Genomic DNA, 14787 nt, shown 5'->3' with positions numbered 1-14787 from the left:
TATACTATTTTTATGGTATATAATGAATTAACAAAAATAATTTTGACTGTAGTTTATTTTTATGATTTTCTTACCATACTTGTTTTGGAAAGAAAAGTGGAGATATTCATCATTCTATTTATCGTTAATAGAAACAGTATATTATGCGAATTAAAGGAAAAAAGCTTACAAAAGATCTACAACATGGCGCAAGAAATACCGTCAAGCGTGGACCGATAAGACGGTTCAGGTGATGCAGTCAGGCGTGAATCCTCATACGGCAGGTAGAATTGTCTGCTGTAGAATCGTAAAAAAAAAAATCTATGAAAATTCTAGAAGAAACCTCCCAGGCCCGAGTCCTGATGTACGCCGCTTGGATGGATCTCCTCTGCTCCTCCACCTTCGCCTAGCTCTCCACCACGTGAAGCAGCTCCCCCTTTCCTCGTGATGATGATGGTGACTGCTCCTCTCTGTCCGCTGTTCAGGCCTCCTCCTGACCCACCACCGTGCAAGTTCCTCCCGTTGGCTTCCCTCTTTCTCTCGTCACTCCGCCGGAACCACCAGATCCTCCGGATGTACCCGCCGTCGTTGCTCTTCTTCGCTGCCTCAACACCTCTTCCAGTCTCTTTCCTCTGGCGATGACTCAAAACCCAGATCTAGATTTCCCAAGTTTGACGCATGAGTCTCGAGGCGGTGATGTTCCCTTCTTGTTATTTGGGGTTTCATCAGCCGTATGTGGCTGTCTCTTCTTCATACCATCTACTCAAGCTTTTACCCAGATCTCAACTCTAAAGCCTCCATCTAGGATGGCGACAAAAAATGGTGGTTGTGGTGGTTCCCATGTGTCCGCTAGTGACACTTCATTAACCTACGGGTTTCTTTCTCCTGTGATATACAGGTTTGTGTTTGGGTGTGTCGACTGGCCTTCAATCAGTTTTTGTTTCGACCTCCCTACCACTCCTTCGTGTAAGGTTTTTCAGGGTCATCTTATCTCCTTTTACTCTGCTAATCTAGAATATTTTAGACAGTTATTTTTATGGGTGACATTGGAGTTGAGATTTAGGACTTTAGTTGGTGATATACCGATGGATTTAGTTTCATTAGGTTCTACCTTTGCGATTTCTAGTAGCATTTATATCGCTTTGGTGCGATCGTCTGCAGTATGCAGTTCTTGTACGGGTTCCATGACAGATGTTGGTGTTGAGCTTGTGTATCTCTCTTCTTTGTGGCAGGTGGAAGAGAAGTTCATTGTCATCTTCAGGCCGTGGAATATGGATGTGGCGGGTTATGGTTTCCTGCTTGTTCCTCAGTTGAATCAGTCTTCTTTCCTAATATTTCCTCCTATATGGAGTGAATTGGATGAACATGTTTCGTTGGTATTGCAAGGATCTTCCTCCCATCGAATGCTCTCTGCGTATGGTGCAGTATGTGTGGTCCTACAGGTTACACTAGATGCGATCTTTAAAAAAGCTTATGACGTTTTTGTGATACGATTTCATATGATTCTTTTTTATGATTTGTATCGCCATTTTATTCCTTATGTTATTGTTGTTGTTTGATTGGTTGTTAATAGCCTCTTTGTATCATCTTTCTCCGTTGGAGCGTAAACATATTTAAGATTAATGCAAACTAGATTTTGACCCGCGCTTTCAAAGCGCGGGTTATGTTTTCTTTTAAATTGTAAAAATATTTGTTAATAAAATGATTGTGTTCTTATACCAAATAATCTAGTCTAACTATAATTGTGTTGATTGTTTATTTTTGAAAAGATTCATATATTGTATGTTAGATATACATAATAGATACGCATAGCAATCAATTTTTGAATGGATACACATAACAATTAATTTTTAAGAGTTCAAAAATATAAAATTAGTTTTATTGTATACTATTTGTTATGGAATTTATTTGTTATGTCATTTATTTGCTATGTATGCTTACAATTAAAATATTTTGAGTAGGTTTGAAAAGTGGGCCGATCGGTTTTGCATGTTGAAATGGTTTTTGATGTGTCGAAGAAGATCTTTGCGCTTTGAAAAAAAATCTTAATTAAATGACCAAATATATTGTTGGTGTGACAAAATCTTAATTAAATGATCAAATATATTGTTAGGAATAGTTATTAATATCTTCATACCCGATTTTTTTGCATTTAAAGAGGAGTAGTTATTAAATTTTTCTTGAAAATAATTGGTTGAAAAAGGCATGCGATTGGTATTTAAAAAGGAAGAAAAGGTAATGGAATGTTTTGTAATTAATAGGAAAATTCAGGGGCAGATTCATAAGAAAGATTCTGCTTTAATAGTATAGATATCGTTTGATTAAAATAATAAAAAAATCTATGAAAATTCTCAAAGCCATTCTCTTTTTTTTTTTGGCATGGAAGGCAGATATGGAAAGCAAATCTATCAATACATTCTAGTAAATAGTCAATTACGCCGGTTAAAAAAAGTTACTAGGTATGTCAACTCTACAATCCAGAGAACCCTGAAGAAGTTCTTGGTCTTTAAAATTTATGTTTCCTTTGATGTGTAATCGCCATGTTCTAACTTAATTCTTTGTCAGCAAGTACATATAAGATCATTGTTTTACATCGTAGTCAATATTAAATTTAATTAAGATTGGACTGGCACAAGGCAACTATATACAACACCACAACAGCTCAAAGACTCAAGAGGAAGTTCAGTATTATTGACAAATCCAGGGCCGTCTCAAACTCCACAGATACCCTGCTCAAGAAAAAAGCAAGACCCTTTATAATAATCCGAAATAATTTATATTTTTCTGACAAAATATTATTGTAATATATAATAAATACACCAATCTAATTTGAGTAAAAGAAACAACTTTTGGTTTTATAAGTAAAAACTTATGAAAAACACCTTTTCAGGACTATGAATTTTTCAGTTTTTTTTTTTTTTGATTTTTTTTGTATCCAATATCATGAGTTATAATCTATAAAAAAAACAATATAACACTAGAATCTGGATAATGGTTAAAGAAACCGTAAACTCTTAATTTGATTAAACAAGAAGTTAGAGACTTCTCAATTTTCTTCTCGATAGAAGCTTAGACTAGTGTTTCTTTTTTAGTGTTTACTATTTTTTTGTAAAAGTTGCTGAAAATTTATATATTTCTCTATTTATTTACAATCACTAAATAATAGTTTCCCAAATAAAATCAAATTAGAATATTAACTTTCTAGATTTATATTGAATATTAAATCAAACACCGACAGCTATTTTTTACTTTCCAAAATATATAATTGATATAAATGTTAATTTCTTCCTAACTTATTGCATTTTTGTTGGTTATGTAAGCAAAATCAAATTTTTTATTTATATTTATTGGTTAATAAATACGAAAATTAAATTAAATATAGCTATCTGATTTTTAATAAATATATGATTTTAAATTTATAACTATTACTAAACTAAAAAAAAATTATGGGTTCTCTAAAATTTTGGGCCCTGTTCGACCGCTCCACTTGCACGTGCTAAAAGACGGCCCTGGACAAATCCATGACAATATTGAGGCTTCAACTTTAAGAACCCAGCCTAATGATACTCATGATTAGCTCATGGGGGGAACCGGCACCGCAGACACGGATAGACATATATAGATATACCATGTCTAGATTAAGAACAAAACATACTATCTGCCACCATTAATTATTACTAAGAATCAAACTACTCAAATATGAACTAGTTGTATGCTTGACTTCTCAAACACGAAAGACAAAAAAGGATGGTTGAGTGTGGGAAGCTTTTGAATTTGCGAGAGAGATGAGGAATTTTAAACCCTAGAAATTGGTGGGCCTCAAATATATGTGGGCCATATTTTTTTTTTTTTTTTTTGACGTCGAAAGGCTATTCTATTACTCAAACTTGAGGTGGTCTAGGTAACCAGACCGGAATAGAACAACCAATAAAAAGTAACTCCCTATGGAAAGATCTTGCAGTCTTAGCTAAAAAGTCTGAAATCTGGTTTCGCGTTCGTGGAACATGCATGATGCTGAAGTCCGGGAAGCATATCTGTAACGTCTCTATCCTCTCCAACTCCGTCGCAAAACTTGGCCACGCCTGAGGGTCCTTTATCATTGCAATCAGCTCCTTACAATCCGTTCCAAAACTCTGACATGTTGAGTGTTGAAGCATATTCTCCATCGCCCATCGCAGTGCTTCTACTTCCGAATGCAAGGCTGATTCGCGCCGAGTGAAGTTCCTTGTTCCCATAAGTTGAATGTTCCCATTACTGTCCATCCATACCCATCCGCATCCACTGAATTGAGCAGAAGATGTCCAAGATCCATCTAATAAGCAGATATTACCCAAGCTTATGACTTGGGTTGCCACCGGGTTGTTATCTTGTACCACTGGTTGCACCAGTTCGTTAGCATCAAACCAGGCTTTGCATTCACTTTCTGCATGTCGAACTAGTTCCAAAGGATCTCTGTCTATACCCCTAAAAAGTTTTTCATTCCTAGCCTTCCAAATATACCATATTATCCAGGGATAAGGATCTCTGTCGAGTTCTGGCTCAATAATGCTATTCTTCCTCCAAAACAGAAAGTCCATATTCGTGTAGACACTTGATACGGGAAATATATCTGGGCTTGTCGGAGTGGACGATAATGACCAAACTTGGAGAGCTGGTGGACATTCAAAAATGGCATGGGTTACTGTTTCCTCTAGTTCTCCACATCTCGGACAGTAATTGTCACACCTCATATTGCGTCTTGTTAAGTTCCTCGTTACTGCCACATGACCCGTTAACAGTTGCCATATAAGATGACATATCTTCTTCGGTGCCTTTATCTGCCAAGCAAAGGCTTGGAGCTTGGTGATACTTGGCTCTAGAACTTCCTTCTCAGCCGATGGCTTTAGCACATTCTGAGCCAGCCAGTATCCGGATTTAACCGTGTATTGGCCATTCCTCGTGTAGTTCCAGCAAAATGTATCGCGACGATGAGTTGAGCTTATGGCTAAACTTCTTATGAGAGATATGTCCTCAGGACTGACATAATTCTCCAATAAGCCAATGTCCCATTCCTTCGATGCCTGGTCAATAAGATCACTGACTCTCATATTCGGGTGCATAACTTGTGCTATGGGAATAGCTGGCCTCGCAGGAGTTGTAGGAACCCACGGGTCCTCCCACACCTTGACTTCATGTCCTGAATGTATCTTCTGTCTAATCCCCAGTAATAACAATTTCCTTGCGGCAGAAATGCTTGTCCACACATAGGATGGGCTGGTGACAGTGTTTACTCTCAATGGAGAGGACAATCTATAGTACCTCCCCCTCAAGACTCGTGCAACCAAAGAATCAGGGAATTGAACTAGTCTCCATAATTGTTTTGCCAGTAACGCCAAGTTGAACTCGTGGATCATGCGAAAACCGATCCCACCCTCCTCTCTTGGTAAACAAACTTTTTCCCACTTTGCCCAGTGTATCCCTCTTTTTGGTGGATTTGAACTCCACCAGAATTGTGCAATGGCACTAGCAAGATTTTCACATATCTCCAATGGGAGAAGGAAAGTAGACATCACGTATGTTGGTAAGGCGAGCAAAATGGACTTTATCAGCACTTCCTTCCCTCCTTTCGACAGCCATCTACCTGTCCATCCATTCACTCTATGCATCAACTTCTCCTTTAGAAATGCAAAAAGTTTGCACTTGGATCCACTTATATCTTCTGGAATACCCAGATAGGTTCCCATTCCGCCCTCGTTCTGTATTCCAAGCACATCTTTAAGCTCTTGTCTCATAGCCACATTAATCCGCTTACCAAAGAGTAAGGACGATTTATCAAAATTAATACACTGTCCAGATGCTTTGCCATATTTCCTGACTACTTTCATTACTTCTTCACATTCACGGGGCTCCGCCTTACAGAAGAAAAGGCTATCATCAGCAAAGAGAAGGTGGGATACCGATGGACACGCGCGTGTGACGCGCATCCCTGTTATCTTCCCTTGGATCTCTGCATGATTAAGAAGGCTAACGAGCGCTTCCGTGCATAGAATAAAAATGAAAGGAGACAAAGGATCTCCTTGACGTAGACCTCTTCCTGGAACAATATTTCCTCTTGGCTCTCCATTCATAAGGACCTTGTATTTCACCGACGTTATACACCGCATTATCCATGTGATCCATGTCTCTGAGAACCCCATTTTTCGCATGACCGCTTCAATAAAGGACCATTCCATCCTGTCATATGCCTTGCTCATGTCTGTCTTGATGGCCATTCTCTTATTGCGTCCACTAGGTTTAGTTCTGAGAGCGTGGAACATCTCCTGAGCAATCATGATGTTATCAGAGATCTGTCTCCCAGCAACAAAGGCTGACTGAGTCTCTGATATCAATCCTGGTAGCACTTTCTTTAGTCTTTGGCATAAGACCTTAGAGATTATCTTGTAGCTGACGTTACATAAGCTAATGGGTCTAAACTGAGCCATCTCATTCGGCCTCGTTGTCTTCGGGATATATTTAAAAGGAAAGTTGACTCAAATATTATATATTTTATGACTTATGACCAGAACCATATAAATCTTTTTTTTATTACTGGTATTTTTTAAATGCCAAGCATGCCCTTTATCCACGTTATGAGAAAAAACGTATTTACGAGAATGTCATTACTTTTTAACGCCACGTAAGCAAAATTTCGGCGACACGTAGGAATACGCTTCCGTGTTTTCATTAAGTCAGCCGTAAAAGAATACGCCTTTCGATACGGCTGGTATATGTATAAGTTTCGGCTGACTTATAATAAAATAGTTGACTTAGTAAAAAATGCTGATTTAAGACGATAAGTAAACCACGCGTAAGGGTTGAGTTATATGAATCTAGTTGAGTTATTGGACAACGGCTGACTTACGTACTGACGTTACGGCTGACTTAATCATCGATGGATTGATTTCTGGAAAATTTGGTTGAGTCGTAGTAAAGACACGACTCAGTTATATACCCACGGCTGAGTTAATGAACACCGAATGGCTGGGTTATGGAATGTTTGACGGCTGGGTTATCTTAAATCAGCTGAAACTGGATGGTTTAACATGAAACTCAGCTATATTGTGGTTGAGTTATTAGCGAAAGATTAATTACTAGAATAATATTATTTTACGGCTGAATTGTTAAACGATATGGTTGGCTTATTGTATTTCATCCTATTTACAGCTGGGTTATCGAAAAAGATTAATTACTGAACTAGTATCCACGTTTCGGCAGACTTACTTACTACATGTGGACTGACTTAGGGTGTCTGAGTTATATATTATTTTGGTGGCTGAAAAACTGAATTTCCATGTCAGCTGCCATGTCATCAATTCGGATTTGCCATGTCATCAGTAACGAAAGAACTTCAAAACTAGGTTTTAATCAGTCTGTTCATATTCCTCTCCTCCCCTTTCATACCCGTTATTTCTCTTCTTCATCTATCTCAGTTGGTTATGGATCTGGTTATTATTGTTTCCGGTAACTGGATTAAGAAAAACAAATATGTATTCAACGCTGATAGTAGAGGGTGTAGAGTTCTCCATTTAGATGAGAACTCTACACATGAAGATTTCACAAAGTCTGTTCTCGATGATTACGGATTGAATGAAATGAGTGATCATATTCAGCTAAGCTACATGTTCTCGAATAAATCATTGAAAACAATGGCGCACGACACTCCACCAGTGTACGTGTCCAATACTCGGCAGTTGCAAGGTTTTGTAGCCCTAAAGAAAATCGAACAACTACGTCTTTGTGTTGAGATTATGGAGAACAAGGACGACAGAGCAAGAGAGAAGACTAAAACAAACTTCAGTTTTAGCTCAGAAATAGAAGCGTCAGAAGTTGAGTCCAGAGACGATAATTACAGTGGGAGTTACGATGGTTGCAGTTCGGAGAAGGAAGAAGAGGACAATGAGATTGATTGCTCAAGTATTGTGGAAGGAGAAAATCAGAACGTAGGCGGAGAAGATGAAACAGGCAGAGAAAACGAAGAAGACGATGAATTTGATAGCCGATTTGATATGTTCGACGACTCGGATGGTGCATCATCTGAAGATGATAACTTCAGCTCATACGGTGAGTCTCCTTTAGAAGACGAAGAGTCACCAATGATACCTCCCAAGAAGATATATCAGAACTTCTCGATGAGCGGGTCTAAAGAGAGTGAGGAGGTTCTTCTAAGGTTGGAGATGTCGTCGTTAAATCTTGCGGTAGGGCAACGATACGAGAGTAAAGCCGATTTGGAGAGACGACTGAAACTTCTTACAGTGAAGGATCGAGTTGAACATGATGTAGACATATCAACCCGAACATTATTCATTGTTAAGTGTTGGGTTGATGAATGTATCTGGAGGGTTCGTGCTTCTACCAAAGGGGAATCCCCGGCGTTCTATGTTTGTATTTACGAATCGAATCATACATGTTCTACAACTGAGCGTTCTAATCGATGTCGAAATGCAACGCCAGATATTTTAGGAGAGTTGTACAAGAACTTTCTCGGCGACGTTGGTCCGGCCGTTCGCCCTACGAGTGTTGGAATAGCTATCACTAAGCAGTTTGGTGTAAAGGTAATTACTTTGGTGTAACTGAGTTATGTTTACGAAACAGCTGAGTAATATGTGTTTCGTAGCGGCTGATATATTTACACAATGCGGCCGAGTTATATTAAAATAGTGTTGAATTAGTTTTACGTTGTGACTGACTTAATTGTATGATGTGGCTGAGTTATGTGTATCGTTTTTCATGTGAACAAATGGAATATTGGAAATCTTACCGGACGCTGAAATTTGCAAGGGAAATCGTTCAGGGAACACCTGAGAGTGGGTTTGAACGCTTGCCTTCTTACTTATACATGATAATAAGGGAAAATCCGAGTACAGTTGCGCGTCTTCAAATCGATGAGAATGGAAAATTCATGTATGTGTTTCTTGCGTTTGGTGCGAGCGTAAATGGGTTTCCTTTCATGCGCAAAGTTGTGGTTGTCGACGGTACGTTTCTTAACGGTAGATACAAAGGGACGCTTCTCACAGCACTAGCTCAGGATGGTAACTTTCAGATTTTTCCAATAGCCTTCACAGTGGTTGACACTGAAAATGATGATTCCTGGCATTGGTTTTTTACGAAACTAAAGCTTTTGATTCCTGACGACGAGGGTCTTGCGATAATCTCGGATAGGCATAACTCGATTGGAAAAGCAGATACAAATGTGTATCCGCTTGCTTCTCGTGGAATTTGCACGTACCATCTATATAAGAATATACTGGGACGGTACAAAGGAAAAGATGCATTTCGTCTGGTGAAGAAAGCGGCGAGATGTTTTAGGATGTCTGACTTTACTCAGATTTTCGAGGAGATTGAAGCGATTAATCCAGCACTCCACGGCTACCTCCAAAGGGCTGATGTCCGACTGTGGACGCGTGTTCATTTCCCGGGCGAGAGGTACAATTTGATGACTACGAACATAGCGGAATCAATGAACAGAGCTTTGTCGATTGCTAGAGGTCTTAACATTGTTCGGATATTAGAATCGATACGGGTTATGATGACCAGATGGTTTGCTGAACGAAGAGAGGATGCCAGATCGCAGCGAACCACGCTTACTCGTGGTGTGGAGAAACTACTACATGTAAGTAAGCCTTTAAAAAAATTAGTCAGCCATTAAATTCATAAGTCAGTCTTTACAGCTCTTAAGTCAGCCCTTAAGATGTACTAAGTCAGTCGTTTCACATTAATTATATATTTTTTAATAGGATCGTGAAACTGCCGCCAGAGATTTGGCGGTACAGAGGATTGATGATCATCACACTGAAGTTAAATATGGATCTTCCGGCGAGTCTTTGCATGTTGTTAATTTGGTAGAGCGAAAGTGCACATGTCACCGTTTCGAACTCGAGAAATTACCATGTGTACACGCAATCGCAGCGGCGGAGTACAGGAATGTTTCTCGTATATCTCTGTGCAGTCCTTACTATACCAGCAATTATTTGGTTAGCGCATACGCTGAATCGGTCATGCCGGTTGATTCAGCGCAACCTGTTCCAGAACTCGTGGCTAACCAACGCTGCTTGCCCCCGACTGTACGTCAACCACCAGGCAGACCGAAGAAAAATAGGATGAAATCTGCTTTAGAAGTTGCACTATCAAACAAACGTCCTAGGAAAAAGCACACATGTTCTCGATGTAGACAGAGTGGTCATAATGCGAAAACTTGTCCGATGTAAGCAAGTGTTGTAGGGATTTTCATGTTTTTGTATTACGGCTTAGTTTATGGTTTTAATGTTTTTGTATTACGGCTGATTTGTTGATTTTCATGTTTTTATTACGTCTAAGTTGTTGTAGGGATTTTCATGTTTTTGTATTACGGCTTAGTTTATGGTTTTAATGTTTTTGTATTACGGCTGATTTGTTGATTTTCATGTTTTTCTTACGTCTGGGTTGTTGATTTTAATAGTTAATACATATGGCCGGGCTGTTATTTTTCATGTCCTTTGGAAAGCATCTCAACGACTCTGATATGCGTAACGGCTGGGTTAGTGTTAACATGGGCTGAGTTATTGTTTACTAAGGCTGAGTTACCTTTTTAACGGCTGAGTTATTTTGAATTAGTAGTATGAAATAGGATGAAATCTGCTTTAGAAGTTGATAGTGCAACTTCTAAAGCAGATTTCATCCTATCTTTCTTATATCATAATGCGAAAACTTGTCCGATGTAAGCAAGTGTTGTAGAGATTTTCATGTTTTTGTATTACCGCTTAGTTTATGGTTTTAATGTTTTTGTATTACGGCTGATTTGTTCCCGCCAAAAAAATGAAAGGTCGTCAGACGACTGAGTTTCACACTGCCAATAAATAAGACTTTCAACTCTATATTCTATATTTTTACACATTTTCTCTATCTATCTAAATCAATTTCACCCCTGAGAGAGTAAATGGAATTTTTCCCTCTTCTTGAATTGCCTGAAGAAATTCAGGCGGTAGTGGTTGAACGTGCGGCCCGTAACTCCATCCAAGATCTCTATGGCCTCAAAGCATCGTCGAGGTCAATGAAGGCGTTAGCAGAGCGGCGTGGGTTTTACCGTTTCCTCGATGTTTTATCCGTTCCCTGGGGACTCAATATGTCTTCTGAGTTGTTGAAAGCTTGCTACGATGAGGAAAAATCCAAGCACGCTTTATATAAAGGGTGTACAGTTTTTCTACTCCTTGGACCTTCACGAAGAAGGGCTTTCTCTCATGAAGCGTGCAGCAGATGCTGGATATGAGCGTGCTGTGTATACACACGCAATGACTCGAGCAATCTTTGAGGGTGAAGAGAAGTATTTTGATGGTATTCCATTTGAATCTGTTGACAGGATCGGTAAACTAGTGCGCTCTGTGAAATGGGGTTGCACTACAAGAAAACGTAAGTTTAACGAGGAGAATTAACGAGGAAAAACAATCCTCGTAAAAGTACGTTGATTTTACGAGGAAAGTACGTGGAAAAAGAGAAGCATCGTTATTTCGTCGTAAGGTAACGACAAAACATTTTCGTCGTAAAGACGATGTAAATTGACGTGACTTTTACGAGGAAACACTATTTCCTCGTAAATACCACGTAAATTTCGCGAGTTCTTTACGACGAAATATTTTACGTGTACTTAACGAGGAAATTTTGAATCCACCAACTTGGTAGGTGGCTCACGTTTTTCTTTGGCCATCCAATTAATTTTCGTCGTAATTTCATAGGAAAATTACAACTACCAGATTCGAAATTTCCTATAAATATGGATGTTTGAACATCATTTTAAACACACCAACAACAAAAAACGTGAAAGAAAAAAAAATGGCTGGCTCTGGGACTATTTACGAGTTTCGGAGTTGGATGTATATGCATAGAGATGCTAACGGGAGAGTGACGAAAGAATACCTTGCGGGGCTGGAGACATTTATGCATCAAGCAGATTCAACACCGCTCGTCCAAGAAAGTGGTAAGATGTTCTGTCCTTGTCGGAAATGTAACAATTCGAAATTGGCAAACCGTGAAAATGTTTGGAAGCATTTAATAAATAGAGGTTTCACGCCAAATTACTATATCTGGTTTCAACATGGGGAAGGTTTTAATTATGATCAGAATGAACCTAGTAGTAGTAATAGCAATTTTCAGGAAGAACCGGTTAATCATCATTTGCATAATGAACATAGTTACCATCAGGAGGAGATGGTAGATTATGATAGGGTTCATGATATGGTAGCTGATGCATTCGTAGCTCATGATGAAGATGAAGAACCTAATATAGATGCAAAATAGTTTTACGGAATGTTAAACGCGGCGAATCAACCACTTTACAGTGGTTGTAGAGAAGGTCTCTCTAAATTGTCGTTGGCTGCTAGAATGATGAATATTAAAACTGATCACAATCTACCTGAAAGTTGCATGAACGAATGGGCGGACTTGTTTAAAGAGTATTTGCCGGAAGACAATGTGTCTGCTGATTCTTATTATGAGATTCAGAAATTGGTTTATAGTCTTGGGTTGCCTTCGGAGATGATAGATGTTTGCATCGACAACTGCATGATCTATTGGGGAGATGATGAGAAGCTAGAAGAATGTCGATTCTGCAAGAAGCCACGATTCAAGCCGCAAGGACGGGGACGTAATAGGGTACCGTACCAAAGGATGTGGTACCTACCAATTACAGACATATTGAAAAGATTGTATCAATCAGAGCAGACTGCTGGAAAGATGAGATGGCATGCCGAGCATACTCAGACGGTTGGTGAGATGACTCATCCATCAGATGCAAGAGCCTGGAAACATTTCAACAAAGTACATCCGGATTTCGCTAGCAATGGCCGGAATGTGTATCTCGGATTATGCACAGATGGATTTAGTCCGTTCGGAATGTCAGGGAGACAATATTCATTGTGGCTAGTCTTTCTTACGCCATACAACCTGCCATCGGAGATGTGCATGCAACGGGAGTTGCTATTCTTGACCATATTGATACCTGGTCCGAACCATCCAAAAAGGTCCCTGGATGTTTTCCTACAACCACTGATAAAAGAGTTGAAGGATTTGTGGTCAACAGGGGTGAGGACGTACGACTGTTCAACGAAGACGAATTTTACGATGCGAGCTATGCTTTTGTGGACCATAAGTGACTTTCCTACCTATCGGATGTTGTCTGGATGGACTACACATGGGAGATTAGCTTGTCCATATTGTAATGGAACGACAGATGCGTTTCAACTGAAGAATGGTAGGAAGACAAGTTGGTTTGATTGTCATCGTCGATTTCTTCCCATTGGCCATTCTTACCGAAGAAACAAGAATTTGTTTAGGCACAAAAGGGTTGTGAGAGACACTCCTCCACCATATCTAACTGGAGAACAAATTGAAGAGCAAATCGACTACTACGGAGCTAACGAAACAGTTCGTTGGGGTGGTAATTGCCATGTCCCTCGTAATATGCCTGATTCTTACGGTGTTCATCACAACTGGCACAAGAAGAGTATATTTTGGGAGTTGCCATATTGGAAGGATCTTCTTCTGCGCCACAACCTCGATGTGATGCATATAGAGAAGAATTTTTTTGAGAACATCATGAATACAATATTGAATATCCCAGGGAAGACAAAAGACAACATAAAATCGAGGTTGGACTTGCCGGGTATTTACTCAAGAAGCGAGTTACATATTAAAAGCAATGGACAAGTTCCCGTTCCGATATTCAGACTGTCTTCAGAAAAAAAGTCGGTGTTGTTCAACTGGGTGGCATCAGAAGTGAAGTTCCCTGATGGGTATGTTTCAAATCTCTCTAGATGTGTTGAAAAGGGTCAAAAGTTCTCCGGGATGAAGAGTCATGATTGTCATGTCTTTATGCAACGACTACTGCCCTTTGCATTTGCGGAGTTACTTCCAACAAACGTACATGAAGCACTTACAGGTACGTAGTGTATTATATCATAATAATTTTATAACGGTCTAGTTTGCAAAATAATATATGACTAACAATGTGTTTAATTGTTTTTGGAATATAAAAGGCATTGGAGCATTTTTCAGGGATCTGAGCACACGCACTTTTAAAGAAGAAGTTGTGGAACAGCTCCAGGAGAACATTCCCATCTTATTGTGCAACTTGGAGAAGATATTTCCTCCTGGATTTTTTGACGTGATGGAGCATCTAGCTGTCCACCTCCCATATGAAGCATTGCTTCGTGGACCTGTACATTACGGATGGATGTATCAGTATGAGCGAGCCATGAAATATTTGAAGGGAAAAGCAAAGAACCTCGCCAAAGTTAAAGATTCTATAATTGCTGGAAGTTTGACGGAAGAAGTTTCTCACTTCACATCGTACTACTTTGCGTCAAAAGTACGTACCCGGAGAAAAGCTCCAAGAAGATATGATGATGGTGGGGTTGCGCCTACATATGCAGTTGCTGGTGTTCCAGACATCTTTAGCCAGATTGGACGACTCGGTGGGAAGTCTAAAGAGGTTTGGTGGTCGAGTGAACAAGACGCTCATAGTGCACACACCTATATTTTACTCAATTGCGAGGATCCATTGATTCGTTTTTTTGAAAGGTAACATATATGGACACTTCAAAACACATATAATTAATTATATAATTGCAAGAGATTCATTCCTATGAACTGTGATTAATTTTACAGCCTATTTGTTTTTCAAGTCGAAGAAACATTTCCTGGTATATCCACAAGTGACGTAGACGAAAGAAAAGATCAACACTTCATTAAGTGGTTGCGGAATCAGGTATTATAACTCAAACTCTATTTCATACATGATCTGTATTTTAATGTTCTCTTTAT

At 39.2% G+C, this 14787-nt stretch overlaps 2 protein-coding genes across 2 annotated transcripts; one reads left to right on the top strand and one right to left on the bottom strand.

Annotated features, from left to right (window-relative positions):
- Positions 1 to 311: 311 nt before the first annotated feature.
- Positions 312 to 6440, bottom strand: LOC117132661. The gene is made up of 3 exons (XM_033287462.1): positions 6093 to 6440; positions 3984 to 5765; positions 312 to 611 (listed from the first exon to the last, which is right to left on the bottom strand). Exons 1-3 carry the CDS (start codon positions 6438 to 6440, stop codon positions 312 to 314), a joined length of 2430 nt encoding a protein of 809 aa, XP_033143353.1.
- Positions 6441 to 8734: 2294 nt separating this feature from the next.
- LOC117132660 lies at positions 8735 to 10202 on the top strand. Its single transcript, XM_033287461.1, has 2 exons — positions 8735 to 9607; positions 9732 to 10202. Exons 1-2 carry the CDS (start codon positions 8735 to 8737, stop codon positions 10200 to 10202), a joined length of 1344 nt encoding a protein of 447 aa, XP_033143352.1.
- The last annotated feature ends 4585 nt before the right edge of the window (positions 10203 to 14787 follow it).

This window comes from Brassica rapa, chromosome A03 (genome assembly GCF_000309985.2).
Source record: "Brassica rapa cultivar Chiifu-401-42 chromosome A03, CAAS_Brap_v3.01, whole genome shotgun sequence".
Lineage (NCBI taxonomy): Eukaryota > Viridiplantae > Streptophyta > Magnoliopsida > Brassicales > Brassicaceae > Brassica > Brassica rapa.
This window is presented reverse-complemented; position numbering and strand designations above follow the sequence as displayed.

What these genes read in the sequence shown, in the direction of transcription:
- LOC117132661 (XM_033287462.1), bottom strand. Translation starts at nt 6,440, where the DNA reads ATGGCTCAGTTTAGACCCATTAGCTTATGTAACGTCAGCTACAAGATA. An exon ending in TAACGTCGGTGAAATACAAG is followed by an intron (nt 5,766 to 6,092) that starts GTCCTTATGAAT and finishes CTCTTTGGTAAG; the next exon opens with CGGATTAATGTGGCTATGAG. An exon ending in CGGACTTCAGCATCATGCAT is followed by an intron (nt 612 to 3,983) that starts GTTCCACGAACG and finishes AGTCATCGCCAG; the next exon opens with AGGAAAGAGACTGGAAGAGG.
- LOC117132660 (XM_033287461.1), top strand. Translation starts at nt 8,735, where the DNA reads ATGGAATATTGGAAATCTTACCGGACGCTGAAATTTGCAAGGGAAATC. An exon ending in GTGTGGAGAAACTACTACAT is followed by an intron (nt 9,608 to 9,731) that starts GTAAGTAAGCCT and finishes ATTTTTTAATAG; the next exon opens with GATCGTGAAACTGCCGCCAG.